The sequence below is a fragment of the Bufo bufo genome, chromosome 6 (assembly GCF_905171765.1).
Source record: "Bufo bufo chromosome 6, aBufBuf1.1, whole genome shotgun sequence".
NCBI lineage: Eukaryota > Metazoa > Chordata > Amphibia > Anura > Bufonidae > Bufo > Bufo bufo.
In genome coordinates, this window is record NC_053394.1 from 173,577,454 (window position 1) to 173,599,133 (window position 21,680).

The 21,680-nt window shown below is 43.9% G+C and overlaps 1 protein-coding gene across 1 annotated transcript in view; it reads right to left on the reverse strand.

The window, feature by feature from the left end:
* Positions 1-2,625: 2,625 nt before the first annotated feature.
* LOC121006090 overlaps positions 2,626-21,680 on the reverse strand; it is a 48,852-nt gene continuing 29,797 nt past the window's right edge. The window contains exons 2-7 of the mRNA XM_040439008.1: positions 5,146-5,203; positions 5,023-5,075; positions 4,847-4,927; positions 4,552-4,768; positions 4,183-4,342; positions 2,626-3,638 (exon numbers count right to left, since the gene is read on the reverse strand). Of these exons, the coding sequence (XP_040294942.1) occupies positions 3,023-3,638; positions 4,183-4,342; positions 4,552-4,768; positions 4,847-4,927; positions 5,023-5,073 (1,125 nt within the window). The 5' untranslated portion in view covers positions 5,074-5,075; positions 5,146-5,203 and the 3' untranslated portion in view covers positions 2,626-3,022. The remainder of the gene's footprint in view (positions 3,639-4,182; positions 4,343-4,551; positions 4,769-4,846; positions 4,928-5,022; positions 5,076-5,145; positions 5,204-21,680) is intronic.

Genomic DNA, 21,680 nt, shown 5'->3' on the forward strand with positions numbered 1-21,680 from the left:
TTGATGCTATGGACTGGCCCGCCCGTTCCCCAGACCTGAATCCAATTAAGCACATCTGGGACATCATGTCTCGCTCTATCCACCAACGTCACGTTGCACCACAGACTGTCCAGGAGTTGGCAGATGCTTTAGTCCAGGTCTGGGAGGAGATCCCTCAGGAGACCGTCCGCCACTTCATCAGGAGCATGCACAGGCCTTGTAGGGAGGTCATACAGGCACGTGGAGGCCACACACACTACTGAGCCTCATTTTGACTTGTTTTAAGGACATTACATCAAAGTTGGATCAGCCTGCAGTGTGTTTTTCCACTTTAATTTTGAGTGTGACTCCAAATCCAGACCTCCATGGGTTGAAAAATTAGATTTTCATTTTTTTATTTTTGTGTGATTTTGTTGTCAGCACATTCAACTATGTAAAGAACAAAGTATTTCAGAAGAATATTTAATTAACTCAGATCTAGGATGTGTTATTTTTGTGTTCCCTTTATTTTTTTGAGCAGTGTATATATAGTTTATTTGTGGTCAGGGCGACGGCCCCTGGACGTAGGAACTAGAGCTAACCTCTGGCTGGGAAATGCCGGGAGCCCGTAGCGAGGATAGGCCTAAAAGGGGGCCTATCCTAAAGGAAGAGCTAAGAAAAGGGAAGGGAGGGAGGGATACCTGGCCGCACGTCCCGTCCCCTGACCTGCGTGGGGTTAATATAGCCAAGGGGCGTGGCCTCTGCCCCTCCCACAAATACAGGCTGCACGGCAGCCTTAACTACATACACATACAGTGAACACATGCGGGCCGCCATCCTAACTCACAATTCCGGCGATGCACAGGTAAGTCCTTACCTGTGCCGGTCTGAAACAAATGCGGTCACCGGGAGCAAGCAGTTCGGAGAACAGCCGCCGGGGGCCTTCATTGGGCTGTTCTCGGAACTGCCTGCTCCCGGTGACCGCATTTGTTTCATACAGGCTCCCGGCACAGGTAAGGACTTACCTGTGCATCGCCGGACTTGTGAGTTACGATGGCAGCCCGCATGTGTTCGCGGGCGAACACGGCGAACTGGCCATCACTGTACACATATAATTATGTATATACTGTAAATATATAACACACATGTATATATATTTATATATATAGTTGGAAAATCTAGGCTCCACCCAATTTTCATTAGCCCCGTGGGACAGCGACCGGAAATAATCTTTCAAATACCTAATGTATGCAGGGGGTCAGGAGGGTTTGCTTGCAGGGAACTTCAGGGAAGCACATCCGCCTTCTCCACTAGCTGCTGATTTCTTTCAGACTTGGAGGGCACCACTGATGGGAGCAGATTGTACATGCTCTGCTCTTACAGGTGAGGGAGAAGAGCGCAGGCGCATATAGGCTGCACAGATCATCTGGCATGGACAAGCTTGTTGTGAAGCTCCTCCATGTCGTGTGCAGCCATGGACGAACTCGGCTGCAGGGCAGAGCCGGCTCAGGGGGCGTGGCTTCAGATAATAGAAAAAACAGGCAGATCTACTTAAAGAGGACCTTTCACCAGAAGAAAGTATCTAAACTAACTATACAGACGTGTAGAGCGGCGCCAAGGGATCCCCCTGCACTTACTGTTATCCCCGGGCGCCGCTCCGTTCTCCGGTATGTTCGTAGTTAGGCTCCACCCAGGGGAACCTGCCGCAGTCTCCTCCTATGCTGTAGCGCTGGCCAATCGCCGCGCTCAGCTCATAGCCTGGCTATGAGCTGAGCGCTGCGATTGGCCAGCGCTACAGCATAGGAGAAAGAGACACCGGCAGGTTCCCCTGGGTGGAGCCTAACTACGAACATACCGGAGGCTATAACCGGAGAACGGAGCGGCGCCCGGGGATAATAGTAAGTGCAGGGGGATCCCTGGGCGCCGCTCTACACGTCTGTATAGTTAGTTTAGATACTTTCTTCTGGTGAAAGGTCCTCTTTAATGACATATATTATATACATGATCTATACGAGTGTATTACTGTAGTGCAGCGGCGGCATGAAGCGCACGGCATCATAGCAACCAACGACACCATGCGCTCCTGCTCTCAGCAGGATGCCAGGCCGGGATACCACGGACCACTCACGGCCATGGAACACGGAGAATCCAAAGCATACAGTCTATTGGTCTAGTTGAGGGAGTTTTTGGCAAATGGGAAAGGGAACTGGGAGACAAGGACTGGACACGGAAAATGAGGGAAGGTATGGATCTCATAAGGCGTGCAACATATAATGAGCAGTGGCATGAGATGCAACTACGTATAATGCACAAAGCCACTCATGCACTTGACCTTTCTTATGACAGTGTCCTAAATGTGAATTGCCAAAGGCTGGACTGCTACATGGCCTGTGGGAATGCCCAGACCTGCAGTCGCTTTGGGCACGAGCTATACAGTATATACACTCGGTATGGGGGGTGACTGTTCGACTCAGTCCGGAGGAGGGTGTCTTTCAGTACATTCCGAGGGACCAAGATGCAGACTCTTTAACTGCAGTTGTATAAGGAGGGCTGCATTTGCTGATATTTTGAGACACTGGCTACAAGCGGAGGTTCCTTCATGGGAGGAAGTAATAGGTACTACGAAACAGTTGTAATAGTAATAAGGGAAGTAATAGGGACTACGAATTCAATTGAAAGTTTATAGAATTTTCATCATCAGATGTGGAAATACAGGAGTTGATGGCCCCCTTCAAACAAACTACATGGTACTTGGAGGCCCAAGTAGAAGGAACATAGGGCAGATTACGCTGATAAAAGTTGTGAGAAGTGAACTATTGAGGAGAATTGCAATAAGATGAGCGACGATCAATGTGGAGCTTGAGTTCTAGTTGGGTTGGGGTTGGGAAGTTTCAGGAGAGAGGATGTTTTTAGAAAGGAGGGGGAAAAATAGAAAATGGATTGGGAGGTATCTGAGACATTTAGCTATGTCATTGTGATTATCAATGTCTTAACTGTAATGTATTCTCCTCCTGATCACAATAAAAACAATGTTAAAAAAAAAAAAGGCAGACAAGCAGATTTATTACAATAAATACAGGACCCCTCTGTTCTCAGGTTGTTCTGCCACGTTGGGCAAAAATGGGCGTGTTGGTGCAAGTGCAACACTGGGAGAGTGGGATGGGGGGTGGGAGTGGGATGGAAGAAAGGACTGGGATTGGGGAAATGGCTGGGATGGAGGAAAGGATGGGGGGAGATGTTGCACTTGCCACAAGGCACAGTCCACCAGTCTGCGGGCCTCAAACAACTGGTCGGGCGTGAACTGTTCCATCACGGGGACCAGAGAATTCAAAAAGTTCTGCACCGGACTCATTTGTAGCGCCGACACCGCACCCTCCTGCAGACGCACCAAACGATTCTCCAAAGTGGCAACCCTATTTGAAGATCCCATCAAGGACTCGTAAACGAGCCTTGTGAGATCCTCATAGTCTGCCTGACGGCTGCTACCTACCCTCTGGCGACGTATGTTTGCCTGAAAGACAGGAGCCAATGTGGCCATCGTTGGGTCGCCAGGTGGTTCAGATAGGGGAACATCAGTGTCCTGACCAGTTGTCTGACCAAGACCAGAGGATCCTGCGGTAGCTGGCTCATCAGGGAGCGCCTCTTGAAGAACTTCGGATGCCCGAGTGCTGCCTGTTGTTCTGGAAAGCAAACAAAAATAAAATTAGGGTTGGTTTACAGAGATCCCCACCACAGAGTCAAGAAATCAACATTAATGTGAACTTTAACAAGGCAGTCGCTCCTCTCTTGACTGAAAACGACAAACCAAAAGACCGTTCATCATGCTAACATCACAGCGTGGGCAAGTCGAAATCGAGCATTAAGGTCATCACGCTTTTGGTCTTCTTCAATCTAGAGATTGCAAGTAGTTTGATGAATATCTTAATTTTTTTTTAACCTTTTCCATATATTTACCTAGAGCCCACTGATAGTGGGCCTCCCTCCGATTTCGAATTGGTGTTGGCAAATATAATGGTCTTTACAGGGGGACATTAAAACACACTAGAAGTGTGGCTGACCACTATGATGGACAGTTTAAATTTGTGGAGAGCCATTTATCTAACATCACAACAATACCACTATGTGGATTTCTAAGACAGAGTGTCAAATAGTTGTCTGTCTGGGTCAGACATACAGATTGGATTGCAAAATTCAAAATAAATCACAATGTACAGAATCTCTTACCTTCGCAGCTCTAAGGTTCTCCTCAAGAACCCCACAGCGGCATGATAACGGTATTCCCGCCTTGAGGTTCCAACTGAACCACTCGGGGCCCGAAGTTCCTCATTATAGTCCTTCTTATATCGGTCCCTGATGGACCGCCACCGAACCATTATCTGCGCCCCTGAAAAATAAAAATACAAAGTTAATCTTTGTACTCGAAGGCTTATGTGAATCAAAAATGGCTTACTATTGAGTTGTTATAGTCACTGCGAAAAAGAAATGAACATTTTGTGTGAAACTAGTAGTAGCAATAATCCACATCAACTGTATGATAAACCACTTTTCAGTCATTTAACTATGCATTTCACAAATATAATTATCAATACTTACGACACTGATCCCGTTGCCTGTCTCTGAGGTCCTCCCAATTCGGCACTATAGCCTTACATATCTCATGCCAGAGGAGCCGGGTCGCATTGTGGTCTGCATGTCGGCGGTCAGTGTGGTCCCACAAGGCTGGGCGTGCCTCCACCAGTTGAATGAGGAGGTCATTGTCAATGTAGAAGATGACTTCTTCCTCATCCTGCCCGGTGGAGACTCTGGAACCCTAAAAATAAAATAAAAAATCATTAAAATACTGTTCACACCAATCAAAAATTACTGGAATTTAATTAAAAAAACTTACAAGAACCCGACCTCTGCGAGCTCCCCGCCTACCTCTGGCGGGGGCTGGAGAACCTGTCTGTGAGGCTACAGGATCAGATGGCTATAAAATAAAATATGGTAGAAATTAGATTATAAAAAATAGAAGACAATAAAAATAGAAAAATAATACATGAATACACCTCTAACAATACATACCGCAATATGTCGGCGAGGAGGAAGGCTCCCAGCATCACTTGAAGAGGACATATCTTTAAAAAGAAAAGAATCTTAATATTTGAACTTTACAAAATAAAAGCATACCACTAAAATGTTACTTACTTTCAAATAAAAGAGTGGACAGCTCTATTGGCAACAGAATGTTGTTTTTTCTGGGTTTCTAAATTTTTTAAAATGAAATAAACATTAATATACATAAATATTAGTTTATCTTAGTTTCAGAGGCAGAGACTTGGCTGATTAATAGTCGTTTTTTTTGCCACTTCAGTTATGCCCCTTTCACAGTAGTTTGGCCCTCACTATGCCCCCTTCACAATAGTTTTGCCATCATTATACTCAATCACAGTATTTTTGCCTTCACTGTTCCACCAAAAGATTTATTATGGCCCCAAGTGCCCTATTGCGATTTCTCACACTGTACCCCCATCCTACTATGCCCCCATATAGTGCCACCTTCAACCCTGCAGCCCTCACTGTGTCCCCATCAATTTTGTGGTCGCACATAGTGCCACCTTCCATCATGAAGTGCCCCTATTGTGACCCCATATAGTGCCACCTTCCACCCTGCAGCCCTCACTGTGCCCCCATCAATTTTGTGGTCGCACATAGTGCCACCTTCCATCATGAAGTTCCCTCATTCTGTTGTGCCCCATGTGTCGGATCTCAATATTGGAAAAGAACAACGCAAGTGTGAAACAGCCCTAATCCATATGCAAATGAGCAGTTAAGTAAACCAAGGACAAGCCCAAGCCAATCTGTGCACCTTGCTCCTCCTGCTTCCTCAGCCTGCCCCTCCACCTTGTTCTTGATATACAGATCCAGGCAAGATAATGGCAGATACCTGACCTGTCAATCAAAAAGGAGAGGGAGAGGATGGCAGGGGAAGCAGGAGGAGCAAGGTACCCAAGTGGCTTGGGTCCAGCTTCAGTGCACTTAAAGGAAACCTGTCACCAGGATTTTGTGCATAGAGCTGGGGACATGGGCTGCTAGATGGCCGCTAGCACATCTGCAATACCCAGTCCCCATAGCTCTCTGCGCTTTTATTGTGTTAAAAAAACGTTTTGATCCATATGCAAATGAACCTGATATGAGTCCTGTGTCCGGAGATGAGTCCAGCGGAAAGGAGCCCAGCACCGCCCCGCGTCCTCCGAATCTCCTCCTTGTTGGCTGACGTCACAGAGCTGGAGCGCCGAAATCTCGCGAAGCGCGAGCTAGCGCATGCGTAGTTCGCTCCCTGTGCTGATGCCAGCACAGGGAATGAACATGATGCCGACACTGCGCATGCGCTAGCTCGCGCATCGCAAGATTTCGGCGCTCCAGCTCTGTGACGTCAGCCAACAAGGAGGAGATTCGGAGGATGCGGGGCGGTGCTGCGCTCAGAAAAATGGACTCCTCTCCGGACACAGGACTCATATCAGGTTCATTTGCATATGGATCAAAACGTTTTTTTAACACAATAAAAGCACACAGAGCTATGGGGACTGGGTATTGCAGATGTGCTAGCGGCCATCTAGCAGCCCATGGTCCCAGCTCTATACACAAAATCCTGGTGACAGGTTCCCTTTAACTGCTCAGTTGCACAGGTGCTCATTACATTCAGCTAAGCTAATCCTACAAGGCATTGTGTGCCTGGTTTATCAGTAAATTAATTTAAAAGGTAACTTTTTTATTTTTCTAGTTAAAAAATAAGAAGAAGGAGCACTCTTATTTGAAGACCCCCAAAGCAGTAACAATATTTTGACATTGGTTGTGTTTACTATATAGACATGTGCATTGCCAGGAACATCTCTAGCATAGGCCTTCAAATAGCCCCATCAGCTGCAGCTCTTCATCCTCAAGCTTCAGAACGAGCAATATTGGAAAAAAGGGGTTTAAAACAGAGGACTGCTCTAAAGAAATACAACGTGTTTGGTCAGTGAGCCGCTGATTTCCTCAGGACCATGAAGAAGGTTGTACGCAGACCAGATAAATGGCAGCATCCCAGAAGTGACATCGCAGGATTTCTGTGGGAATTCTCAACTTCTACTTAAAGAAAACCTAAATCAAGAAAAAAGGTAGGTATATGGGTCTAATAATAAATAATATGTACTGTATATAATAATTCAATGTCCTTTAGGTATTTTTTTTCCATGTCTGTCCCGTTGTTTTTCTTTTGGGGGGGGGGGGGGGAATGACGTGTGCATTCTGTGTCCACATGGCCGGTCCGCAAAAAAACAAAACAACATATCCTTATCGATAGGGATGAGCGAACTTCAGTTTTTGAAGTTTGAGTTTGGGTTTATGGTGAATTGCGTTAGGGATTCCGTTACCACTTACCATAATGCAATTCAAGAACAGAATGCCTTTAGAGTCCTCTCCTGCATAACGGAAACTAGACGGATCCGTTATGCTGGCCATAGACTTCTATTATGATGGAATACCTCTAAAGGCATTCCGTTCTTGAATTACGTTATGGTACATGGTAACGGAATCCATAACGCAAATCACCATAAACCCAAACTCAAACTTCAAAAACTGAAGTTCGCTCATCCCTACTTATCGGCATTACAGATAAGGATAGGCTTGTTCTATTAGGGGCCGCTCTGTAAAATGCATTACAAGAAGTAGGTGGACCCAGCTTCAGTTGCGACACAACAGTAGGAGCTTAATGTGATTGGTAGATAGCACGCGCCTCCAAGTTTTATAGTCCCAAGCACGGCCTTCATAGTTGCCATTGCCTATAAGCCCTTGAAGACGCCAGGGATCTGGCGAAACATGTTCGGGGGCAGTGAATTATAGGTTTTAATAGCAAGCAGTGCCGATACTAATTTATTAGCAGCGCCAATCATTTGGAAACAGGAGAGCAAAGATTAAGGGCAGTTGTACACGCTGCCGCGATCCATACTCTATATCAGTACACAGATAGCAATATAGAGTGTAGTGACTGCTTGGTGGGTTTTTAAACTAGTAACAAGATCTTAGAAGTGATTAATAAAGAATAATGGGGGTCATTTTTTAAGCAGAAATACACCTAAATTAGGCGTATTTCCGGCACAGATTGTGGCAAAAAGGTTCTTTGCGCCGCAATGCGCAACTCCTACTTGCTCATGACAGGTCTAAAAGTGGGTGGGGACGGGTCGGCATGTCCGCCTCCTTTACCATTTTCTGCGCCTGTTTTAGGCATAGAAAACGATCTAAATGTAAGACAGCAAGAAAGCTGTCTTACATCTAGAATTGGCAGAGGCTCCACCGAAGTTATGGAGAGAGGCCTGCACCTCTACACAACTTTGGTGGATCCACTGCCTTCTATGGAGCTTTATTAAGATCGGCGTCTAAATGCCAGTCTAAATGTGCCCCAATGTTTTTAGCAGGCACACACAATTTGGGTAAATGAGAAATGGGTAACAATTGGCTGGAGTGCCTGAAACTAGAAGTAACTAATACTCCTCATTTATCTGGGTCAAATATTCACTATTGCTGGCATTTAGCTGGCGCACGGACATTCTTCCTTCATGCACCTGAGGAAGTCAGTGCCCCACTGACGAAACACATTGCATTCTATCCATTCTTAGTGCCCAATAAATACGGTAGTATTTTATAACATTGTTTTGTTTTTTAAAAGCACACACTGAACGCAATCGCAGACAAAACTGATTGAACTTGTGTGCAAAACCTTCCATTTTTCCTGAACAGATCCTGACACAATCGCATGTTCGGTCCTCATTTGAACCACATTTTTGTGGATCAGATGTGAACCCATTCATTTCAATGGGGCTGCACAAGATGCAGACAGCACACCGATCAAGTCCAATCTTTGTCCATTTTGCTGAGAAGGATAGGACATTTCTACATAAGTTAAAAAAATAAATGGTGGCATGTACTCCCCGGAATTCCTGTTTTGCCGAACCGCAATTTGCAGACCCCAAATCACGGGTGTGTGCATGAGCTCTAAAGGACAGATACGTCTCCTCTTTTTTGAATTCGCTCCAGGTTTTGCCTTTCAAAACTGATGCAGAAGCCTGAGAGTGGCCGTCCCTAGACTGCTACACTGGCTACAGTCTTCTCTCAGTGAGCTGCGCAGTATATGTACAACTATGGAGACTGTACAGCAGTTTTACAGTCTTCTCTCAGTGAGCTGCGCAGTATATATACAACTATGGAGACTGTACAGCAGTTTTACAGTCTTCTCTCAGTGAGCTGCGCAGTATATATACAACTATGGAGACTGTACAGCAGTTTTACAGTCTTCTCTCAGTGAGCTGCGCAGTATATATACAACTATGGAGACTGTACAGCAGTTTTACAGTCTTCTCTCAGTGAGCTGCGCAGTTTATGTACAACTATGGAGACTGTACAGCAGTTTTACAGTCTTCTCTCAGTGAGCTGCGCAGTATATGTACAACTATGGAGACTGTACAGCAGTTTTACAGTCTTCTATCAGTGAGCTGCGCAGTTTATGTACAACTATGGAGACTGTACAGCAGTTTTACAGTCTCCTCTCAGTGAGCTGCACAGTTTATATACAACTATGGAGACTGTACAGCAGTTTAACAGTCTTCTCTCAGTGAGCTGCGCAGTATATATACAACTATGGAGACTGTACAGCAGTTTTACAGTCTTCTCTCAGTGAGCTGCGCAGTATATGTACAACTATGGAGACTGTACAGCAGTTTTACAGTCTTCTATCAGTGAGCTGCGCAGTTTATGTACAACTATGGAGACTGTACAGCAGTTTTACAGTCTTCTCTCAGTGAGCTGCGCAGTATATATACAACTATGGAGACTTTACAGCAGTTTTACAGTCTTCTCTCAGTGAGCTGCACAGTTTATATACAACTATGGAGACTGTACAGCAGTTTTACAGTCTTCTCTCAGTGAGCTGCGCAGTATATATACAACTATGGAGACTGTACAGCAGTTTTACAGTCTTCTCTCAGTGAGCTGCGCAGTATATATACAACTATGGAGACTGTACAGCAGTTTTACAGTCTTCTCTCAGTGAGCTGCGCAGTATATATACAACTATGGAGACTGTACAGCAGTTTTACAGTCTTCTCTCAGTGAGCTGCGCAGTATATATACAACTATGGAGACTGTACAGCAGTTTTACAGTCTTCTCTCAGTGAGCTGCGCAGTATATGTACAACTATGGAGACTGTACAGCAGTTTTACAGTCTTCTATCAGTGAGCTGCGCAGTTTATGTACAACTATGGAGACTGTACAGCAGTTTTACAGTCTCCTCTCAGTGAGCTGCACAGTTTATATACAACTATGGAGACTGTACAGCAGTTTTACAGTCTTCTCTCAGTGAGCTGCGCAGTATATATACAACTATGGAGACTGTACAGCAGTTTTACAGTCTTCTCTCAGTGAGCTGCGCAGTATATGTACAACTATGGAGACTGTACAGCAGTTTTACAGTCTTCTATCAGTGAGCTGCGCAGTTTATGTACAACTATGGAGACTGTACAGCAGTTTTACAGTCTTCTCTCAGTGAGCTGCGCAGTATATATACAACTATGGAGACTTTACAGCAGTTTTACAGTCTTCTCTCAGTGAGCTGCACAGTTTATATACAACTATGGAGACTGTACAGCAGTTTTACAGTCTTCTCTCAGTGAGCTGCGCAGTATATATACAACTATGGAGACTGTACAGCAGTTTTACAGTCTCCTCTCAGTGAGCTGCACAGTTTATATACAACTATGGAGACTGTACAGCAGTTTTACAGTCTTCTCTCAGTGAGCTGCGCAGTATATATACAACTATGGAGACTTTACAGCAGTTTTACAGTCTTCTCTCAGTGAGCTGCGCAGTATATATACAACTATGGAGACTGTACAGCAGTTTTACAGTCTTCTCTCAGTGAGCTGCGCAGTATATATACAACTATGGAGACTGTACAGCAGTTTTACAGTCTTCTCTCAGTGAGCTGCGCAGTATATATACAACTATGGAGACTGTACAGCAGTTTTACAGTCTTCTCTCAGTGAGCTGCGCAGTATATATACAACTATGGAGACTGTACAGCAGTTTTACAGTCTTCTCTCAGTGAGCTGCGCAGTATATGTACAACTATGGAGACTGTACAGCAGTTTTACAGTCTTCTATCAGTGAGCTGCGCAGTTTATGTACAACTATGGAGACTGTACAGCAGTTTTACAGTCTCCTCTCAGTGAGCTGCACAGTTTATATACAACTATGGAGACTGTACAGCAGTTTTACAGTCTTCTCTCAGTGAGCTGCGCAGTATATATACAACTATGGAGACTGTACAGCAGTTTTACAGTCTTCTCTCAGTGAGCTGCGCAGTATATGTACAACTATGGAGACTGTACAGCAGTTTTACAGTCTTCTATCAGTGAGCTGCGCAGTTTATGTACAACTATGGAGACTGTACAGCAGTTTTACAGTCTCCTCTCAGTGAGCTGCACAGTTTATATACAACTATGGAGACTGTACAGCAGTTTTACAGTCTTCTCTCAGTGAGCTGCGCAGTATATATACAACTATGGAGACTTTACAGCAGTTTTACAGTCTTCTCTCAGTGAGCTGCGCAGTATATATACAACTATGGAGAATGTACAGCAGTTTTACAGTCTTCTCTCAGTGAGCTGCGCAGTATATATACAACTATGGAGACTGTACAGCAGTTTTACAGTCTTCTCTCAGTGAGCTGCGCAGTATATATACAACTATGGAGACTGTACAGCAGTTTTACAGTCTCCTCTCAGTGAGCTGCGCAGTTTATGTACAACTATGGAGACTGTACAGCAGTTTTACAGTCTTCTATCAGTGAGCTGCGCAGTTTATGTACAACTATGGAGACTGTACAGCAGTTTTACAGTCTTCTATCAGTGAGCTGCGCAGTTTATGTACAACTATGGAGACTGTACAGCAGTTTTACAGTCTTCTCTCAGTGAGCTGCACAGTTTATATACAACTATGGAGACTGTACAGCAGTTTTACAGTCTTCTCTCAGTGAGCTGCGCAGTATATGTACAACTATGGAGACTGTACAGCAGTTTTACAGTCTTCTCTCAGTGAGCTGCGCAGTTTATGTACAACTATGGAGACTGTACAGCAGTTTTACAGTCTCCTCTCAGTGAGCTGCACAGTATATGTACAACTATGGAGACTGTACAGCAGTTTTACAGTCTTCTCTCAGTGAGCTGCACAGTATATGTACAACTATGGAGACTGTACAGCAGTTTTACAGTCTTCTCTCAGTGAGCTGCGCAGTATATATACAACTATGGAGACTGTACAGCAGTTTTACAGTCTCCTCTCAGTGAGCTGCACAGTATATGTACAACTATGGAGACTGTACAGCAGTTTTACAGTCTTCTCTCGGTGAGCTGCGCAGTATATGTACAACTATGGAGACTGTACAGCAGTTTTACAGTCTTCTCTCAGTGAGCTGCGCAGTATATATACAACTATGGACACTGTACAGCAGTTTTACAGTCTTCTCTCAGTGAGCTGCGCAGTTTATGTACAACTATGGAGACTGTACAGCAGTTTTACAGTCTTCTCTCAGTGAGCTGCGCAGTATATGTACAACTATGGAGACTGTACAGCAGTTTTACAGTCTCCTCTCAGTGAGCTGCGCAGTATATATACAACTATGGAGACTGTACAGCAGTTTTACAGTCTTCTCTCAGTGAGCTGCGCAGTATATATACAACTATGGAGACTGTACAGCAGTTTTACAGACTTCTATCAGTGAGCTGCGCAGTATATGTACAACTATGGAGACTGTACAGCAGTTTTACAGTCTTCTCTCAGTGAGCTGCGCAGTTTATGTACAACTATGGAGACTGTACAGCAGTTTTACAGTCTCCTCTCAGTGAGCTGCACAGTTTATATACAACTATGGAGACTGTACAGCAGTTTTACAGTCTCCTCTCAGTGAGCTGCACAGTTTATGTACAACTATGGAGACTGTACAGCAGTTTTACAGTCTTCTCTCAGTGAGCTGCACAGTATATGTACAACTATGGAGACTGTACAGCAGTTTTACAGTCTTCTCTCAGTGAGCTGCACAGTATATGTACAACTATGGAGACTGTACAGCAGTTTTACAGTCTTCTCTCAGTGAGCTGCGCAGTATATATACAACTATGGAGACTGTACAGCAGTTTTACAGTCTTCTATCAGTGAGCTGCGCAGTTTATGTACAACTATGGAGACTGTACAGCAGTTTTACAGTCTTCTATCAGTGAGCTGCGCAGTTTATGTACAACTATGGAGACTGTACAGCAGTTTTACAGTCTTCTCTCAGTGAGCTGCACAGTTTATATACAACTATGGAGACTGTACAGCAGTTTTACAGTCTTCTCTCAGTGAGCTGCACAGTATATGTACAACTATGGAGACTGTACAGCAGTTTTACAGTCTTCTATCAGTGAGCTGCGCAGTATATGTACAACTATGGAGACTGTACAGCAGTTTTACAGTCTTCTCTCAGTGAGCTGCGCAGTTTATGTACAACTATGGAGACTGTACAGCAGTTTTACAGTCTCCTCTCAGTGAGCTGCACAGTATATGTACAACTATGGAGACTGTACAGCAGTTTTACAGTCTTCTCTCAGTGAGCTGCACAGTATATGTACAACTATGGAGACTGTACAGCAGTTTTACAGTCTTCTCTCAGTGAGCTGCGCAGTATATATACAACTATGGACACTGTACAGCAGTTTTACAGTCTTCTCTCAGTGAGCTGCGCAGTTTATGTACAACTATGGAGACTGTACAGCAGTTTTACAGTCTTCTCTCAGTGAGCTGCGCAGTATATGTACAACTATGGAGACTGTACAGCAGTTTTACAGTCTCCTCTCAGTGAGCTGCGCAGTATATATACAACTATGGAGACTGTACAGCAGTTTTACAGTCTTCTCTCAGTGAGCTGCGCAGTATATATACAACTATGGAGACTGTACAGCAGTTTTACAGTCTTCTATCAGTGAGCTGCGCAGTATATGTACAACTATGGAGACTGTACAGCAGTTTTACAGTCTTCTCTCAGTGAGCTGCGCAGTTTATGTACAACTATGGAGACTGTACAGCAGTTTTACAGTCTCCTCTCAGTGAGCTGCACAGTATATGTACAACTATGGAGACTGTACAGCAGTTTTACAGTCTCCTCTCAGTGAGCTGCACAGTATATGTACAACTATGGAGACTGTACAGCAGTTTTACAGTCTTCTCTCAGTGAGCTGCGCAGTATATATACAACTATGGAGACTGTACAGCAGTTTTACAGTCTTCTCTCAGTGAGCTGCGCAGTATATATACAACTATGGAGACTGTACAGCAGTTTTACAGTCTTCTCTCAGTGAGCTGCGCAGTATATGTACAACTATGGAGACTGTACAGCAGTTTTACAGTCTTCTCTCAGTGAGCTGCGCAGTATATATACAACTATGGAGACTGTACAGCAGTTTTACAGTCTTCTCTCAGTGAGCTGCGCAGTTTATGTATAACTATGGAGACTGTACAGCAGTTTTACAGTCTCCTCTCAGTGAGCTGCACAGTTTATGTACAACTATGGAGACTGTACAGCAGTTTTACAGTCTTCTCTCAGTGAGCTGCACAGTATATGTACAACTATGGAGACTGTACAGCAGTTTTACAGTCTTCTGTCAGTGAGCTGCACAGTTTATATACAACTATGGAGACTGTACAGCAGTTTTACAGTCTTCTCTCAGTGAGCTGCGCAGTTTATGTACAACTATGGAGACTGTACAGCAGTTTTACAGTCTCCTCTCAGTGAGCTGCACAGTATATGTACAACTATGGAGACTGTACAGCAGTTTTACAGTCTCCTCTCAGTGAGCTGCACAGTATATGTACAACTATGGAGACTGTACAGCAGTTTTACAGTCTTCTCTCAGTGAGCTGCGCAGTATATATACAACTATGGAGACTGTACAGCAGTTTTACAGTCTTCTCTCAGTGAGCTGCGCAGTATATATACAACTATGGAGACTGTACAGCAGTTTTACAGTCTTCTCTCAGTGAGCTGCGCAGTATATGTACAACTATGGAGACTGTACAGCAGTTTTACAGTCTTCTCTCAGTGAGCTGCGCAGTATATATACAACTATGGAGACTGTACAGCAGTTTTACAGTCTTCTCTCAGTGAGCTGCGCAGTTTATGTATAACTATGGAGACTGTACAGCAGTTTTACAGTCTCCTCTCAGTGAGCTGCACAGTTTATGTACAACTATGGAGACTGTACAGCAGTTTTACAGTCTTCTCTCAGTGAGCTGCACAGTATATGTACAACTATGGAGACTGTACAGCAGTTTTACAGTCTTCTGTCAGTGAGCTGCACAGTTTATATACAACTATGGAGACTGTACAGCAGTTTTACAGTCTCCTCTCAGTGAGCTGCGCAGTATATGTACAACTATGGAGACTGTACAGCAGTTTTACAGTCTTCTCTCAGTGAGCTGCGCAGTATATATACAACTATGGACACTGTACAGCAGTTTTACAGTCTTCTCTCAGTGAGCTGCGCAGTTTATATACAACTATGGAGATTGTACAGCAGTTTTACAGTCTTCTCTCGGTGAGCTGCGCAGTATATGTACAACTATGGAGACTGTACAGCAGTTTTACAGTCTTCTCTCAGTGAGCTGCGCAGTATATATACAACTATGGAGACTGTACAGCAGTTTTACAGTCTTCTCTCAGTGAGCTGCGCAGTATATATACAACTATGGAGACTGTACAGCAGTTTTACAGTCTTCTCTCAGTGAGCTGCGCAGTATATATACAACTATGGAGACTGTACAGCAGTTTTACAGTCTTCTCTCAGTGAGCTGCACAGTTTATGTACAACTATGGAGACTGTACAGCAGTTTTACAGTCTTCTCTCAGTGAGCTGCGCAGTTTATGTATAACTATGGAGACTGTACAGCAGTTTTACAGTCTCCTCTCAGTGAGCTGCACAGTTTATGTACAACTATGGAGACTGTACAGCAGTTTTACAGTCTTCTCTCAGTGAGCTGCACAGTATATGTACAACTATGGAGACTGTACAGCAGTTTTACAGTCTTCTGTCAGTGAGCTGCACAGTTTATATACAACTATGGAGACTGTACAGCAGTCTTACAGTCTCCTCTCAGTGAGCTGCGCAGTATATATACAACTATGGAGACTGTACAGCAGTTTTACAGTCTTCTGTCAGTGAGCTGCACAGTATATATACAACTATGGAGACTGTACAGCAGTTTTACAGTCTTCTGTCGGTGAGCTGCGCAGTTTATGTACAACTATGGAGACTGTACAGCAGTTTTACAGTCTTCTCTCAGTGAGCTGCGCAGTATATATACAACTATGGAGACTGTACAGCAGTTTTACAGTCTTCTCTCAGTGAGCTGCGCAGTTTATGTACAACTATGGAGACTGTACAGCAGTTTTACAGTCTTCTCTCAGTGAGCTGCACAGTTTATGTACAACTATGGAGACTGTACAGCAGTTTTACAGTCTCCTCTCAGTGAGCTGCGCAGTTTATATACAACTATGGAGACTGTACAGCAGTTTTACAGTCTTCTCTCAGTGAGCTGCACAGTATATGTACAACTATGGAGACTGTACAGCAGTTTTACAGTCTTCTCTCAGTGAGCTGCGCAGTATATATACAACTATGGAGACTGTACAGCAGTTTTACAGTCTTCTCTCAGTGAGCTGCGCAGTTTATGAACAACTATGGAGACTGTACAGCAGTTTTACAGTCTTCTCTCAGTGAGCTGCGCAGTTTATGTACAACTATGGAGACTGTACAGCAGTTTTACAGTCTTCTCTCGGTGAGCTGCGCAGTATATATACAACTATGGAGACTGTACAGCAGTTTTACAGTCTTCTGTCGGTGAGCTGCGCAGTTTATGTACAACTATGGAGACTGTACAGCAGTTTTACAGTCTTCTCTCAGTGAGCTGCGCAGTTTATATACAACTATGGAGACTGTACAGCAGTTTTACAGTCTTCTCTCAGTGAGCTGCGCAGTATATGTACAACTATGGAGACTGTACAGCAGTTTTACAGTCTTCTCTCAGTGAGCTGCGCAGTATATATACAACTATGGAGACTGTACAGCAGTTTTACAGTCTTCTATCAGTGAGCTGCGCAGTATATGTACAACTATGGAGACTGTACAGCAGTTTTACAGTCTTCTCTCAGTGAGCTGCGCAGTTTATGTACAACTATGGAGACTGTACAGCAGTTTTACAGTCTCCTCTCAGTGAGCTGCACAGTATATGTACAACTATGGAGACTGTACAGCAGTTTTACAGTCTCCTATCAGTGAGCTGCACAGTATATGTACAACTATGGAGACTGTACAGCAGTTTTACAGTCTTCTCTCAGTGAGCTGCGCAGTATATATACAACTATGGAGACTGTACAGCAGTTTTACAGTCTTCTCTCAGTGAGCTGCGCAGTATATATACAACTATGGAGACTGTACAGCAGTTTTACAGTCTTCTCTCAGTGAGCTGCGCAGTTTATGTACAACTATGGAGACTGTACAGCAGTTTTACAGTCTCCTCTCAGTGAGCTGCACAGTATATGTACAACTATGGAGACTGTACAGCAGTTTTACAGTCTCCTCTCAGTGAGCTGCACAGTTTATGTACAACTATGGAGACTGTACAGCAGTTTTACAGTCTTCTCTCAGTGAGCTGCACAGTATATGTACAACTATGGAGACTGTACAGCAGTTTTACAGTCTTCTCTCAGTGAGCTGCGCAGTATATATACAACTATGGAGACTGTACAGCAGTTTTACAGTCTTCTATCAGTGAGCTGCGCAGTTTATGTACAACTATGGAGACTGTACAGCAGTTTTACAGTCTTCTATCAGTGAGCTGCGCAGTTTATATACAACTATGGAGACTGTACAGCAGTTTTACAGTCTTCTCTCAGTGAGCTGCACAGTTTATATACAACTATGGAGACTGTACAGCAGTTTTACAGTCTTCTCTCAGTGAGCTGCACAGTATATGTACAACTATGGAGACTGTACAGCAGTTTTACAGTCTTCTATCAGTGAGCTGCGCAGTATATGTACAACTATGGAGACTGTACAGCAGTTTTACAGTCTTCTCTCAGTGAGCTGCGCAGTTTATGTACAACTATGGAGACTGTACAGCAGTTTTACAGTCTCCTCTCAGTGAGCTGCACAGTATATGTACAACTATGGAGACTGTACAGCAGTTTTACAGTCTTCTCTCAGTGAGCTGCACAGTATATGTACAACTATGGAGACTGTACAGCAGTTTTACAGTCTTCTCTCAGTGAGCTGCGCAGTATATATACAACTATGGACACTGTACAGCAGTTTTACAGTCTTCTCTCAGTGAGCTGCGCAGTTTATGTACAACTATGGAGACTGTACAGCAGTTTTACAGTCTTCTCTCAGTGAGCTGCGCAGTATATGTACAACTATGGAGACTGTACAGCAGTTTTACAGTCTCCTCTCAGTGAGCTGCGCAGTATATATACAACTATGGAGACTGTACAGCAGTTTTACAGTCTTCTCTCAGTGAGCTGCGCAGTATATATACAACTATGGAGACTGTACAGCAGTTTTACAGTCTTCTATCAGTGAGCTGCGCAGTATATGTACAACTATGGAGACTGTACAGCAGTTTTACAGTCTTCTCTCAGTGAGCTGCGCAGTTTATGTACAACTATGGAGACTGTACAGCAGTTTTACAGTCTCCTCTCAGTGAGCTGCACAGTATATGTACAACTATGGAGACTGTACAGCAGTTTTACAGTCTTCTCTCAGTGAGCTGCGCAGTTTATGTACAACTATGGAGACTGTACAGCAGTTTTACAGTCTCCTCTCAGTGAGCTGCACAGTATATGTACAACTATGGAGACTGTACAGCAGTTTTACAGTCTTCTCTCAGTGAGCTGCGCAGTATATATACAACTATGGAGACTGTACAGCAGTTTTACAGTCTTCTCTCAGTGAGCTGCGCAGTATATATACAACTATGGAGACTGTACAGCAGTTTTACAGTCTTCTCTCAGTGAGCTGCGCAGTATATGTACAACTATGGAGACTGTACAGCAGTTTTACAGTCTTCTCTCAGTGAGCTGCGCAGTATATATACAACTATGGAGACTGTACAGCAGTTTTACAGTCTTCTCTCAGTGAGCTGCGCAGTTTATGTACAACTATGGAGACTGTACAGCAGTTTTACAGTCTTCTCTCGGTGAGCTGCGCAGTATATATACAACTATGGAGACTGTACAGCAGTTTTACAGTCTTCTGTCGGTGAGCTGCGCAGTTTATGTACAACTATGGAGACTGTACAGCAGTTTTACAGTCTTCTCTCAGTGAGCTGCGCAGTTTATATACAACTATGGAGACTGTACAGCAGTTTTACAGTCTTCTCTCAGTGAGCTGCGCAGTATATGTACAACTATGGAGACTGTACAGCAGTTTTACAGTCTTCTGTCAGTGAGCTGCACAGTTTATATACAACTATGGAGACTGTACAGCAGTCTTACAGTCTCCTCTCAGTGAGCTGCGCAGTATATGTACAACTATGGAGACTGTACAGCAGTTTTACAGTCTTCTCTCAGTGAGCTGCGCAGTTTATGTACAACTATGGAGACTGTACAGCAGTTTTACAGTCTTCTCTCAGTGAGCTGCACAGTTTATGTACAACTATGGAGACTGTACAGCAGTTTTACAGTCTTCTCTCAGTGAGCTGCGCAGTATATATACAACTATGGAGACTGTACAGCAGTTTTACAGTCTCCTCTCAGTGAGCTGCGCAGTTTATATACAACTATGGAGACTGTACAGCAGTTTTACAGTCTTCTCTCAGTGAGCTGCACAGTATATGTACAACTATGGAGACTGTACAGCAGTTTTACAGTCTTCTCTCAGTGAGCTGCGCAGTATATATACAACTATGGAGACTGTACAGCAGTTTTACAGTCTTCTCTCAGTGAGCTGCGCAGTTTATGTACAACTATGGAGACTGTACAGCAGTTTTACAGTCTTCTCTCAGTGAGCTGCGCAGTATATATACAACTATGGAGACTGTACAGCAGTTTTACATTCTTCTCTCAGTGAGCTGCGCAGTTTATGTACAACTATGGAGACTGTACAGCAGTTTTACAGTCTTCTCTCGGTGAGCTGCGCAGTATATATACAACTATGGAGACTGTACAGCAATTTTACAGTCTTCTCTCAGTGAGCTGCGCAGTATATATACAACTATGGAGACTGTACAGCAGTTTTACATTCTTCTCTCAGTGAGCTGCGCAGTATATATACAACTATGGAGACTGTACAGCAGTTTTACATTCTTCTCTCAGTGAGCTGCGCAGTTTATATACAACTATGGAGACTGTACAGCAGTTTTACAGTCTTCTCTCAGTGAGCTGCGCAGTATATATACAACTATGGAGACTGTACAGCAGTTTTACAGTCTTCTCTCAGTGAGCTGCGCAGTATATATACAACTATGGAGACTGTACAGCAATTTTACAGTCTTCTCTCGGTGAGCTGCACAGTTTATATACAACTATGGAGACTGTACAGCAGTTTTACAGTCTTCTGTCAGTGAGCTGCACAGTATATATACAACTATGGAGACTGTACAGCAGTTTTACAGTCTTCTCTCGGTGAGCTGCGCAGTATATATACAACTATGGAGACTGTACAGCAGTTTTACAGTCTTCTCTCGGTGAGCTGCGCAGTATATGTACAACTATGGAGACTGTACAGCAGTTTTACAGTCTTCTCTCAGTGAGCTGCACAGTTTATATACAACTATGGAGACTGTACAGCAGTTTTACAGTCTTCTCTCAGTGAGCTGCGCAGTTTATGTACAACTATGGAGACTGTACAGCAGTTTTACAGTCTTCTCTCAGTGAGCTGCGCAGTATATATACAACTATGGAGACTGTACAGCAGTTTTACAGTCTCCTCTCAGTGAGCTGCGCAGTATATGTACAACTATGGAGACTGTACAGCAGTTTTACAGTCTTCTCTCAGTGAGCTGCGCAGTATATATACAACTATGGAGACTGTACAGCAGTTTTACAGTCTTCTCTCAGTGAGCTGCGCAGTTTATGTACAACTATGGAGACTGTACAGCAGTTTTACAGTCTTCTCTCAGTGAGCTGCGCAGTATATGTACAACTATGGAGACTGTACAGCAGTTTTACAGTCTTCTATCAGAGAGCTGCACAGTATATATACAACTATGGAGACTGTACAGCAGTTTTACAGTCTTCTCTCAGTGAGCTGCGCAGTATATGTACAACTATGGAGACTGTACAGCAGTTTTACATTCTTCTCTCAGTGAGCTGCGCAGTATATGTACAACTATGGAGACTGTACAGCAGTTTTACAGTCTTCTCTCAGTGAGCTGCGCAGTTTATGTACAACTATGGAGACTGTACAGCAGTTTTACAGTCTTCTCTCAGTGAGCTGCGCAGTTTATATACAACTATGGAGACTGTACAGCAGTTTTACAGTCTTCTCTCGGTGAGCTGCGCAGTTTATGTACAACTATGGAGACTGTACAGCAGTTTTACAGTCTTCTCTCGGTGAGCTGCGCAGTATATATACAACTATGGAGACTGTACAGCAGTTTTACAGTCTTCTCTCAGTGA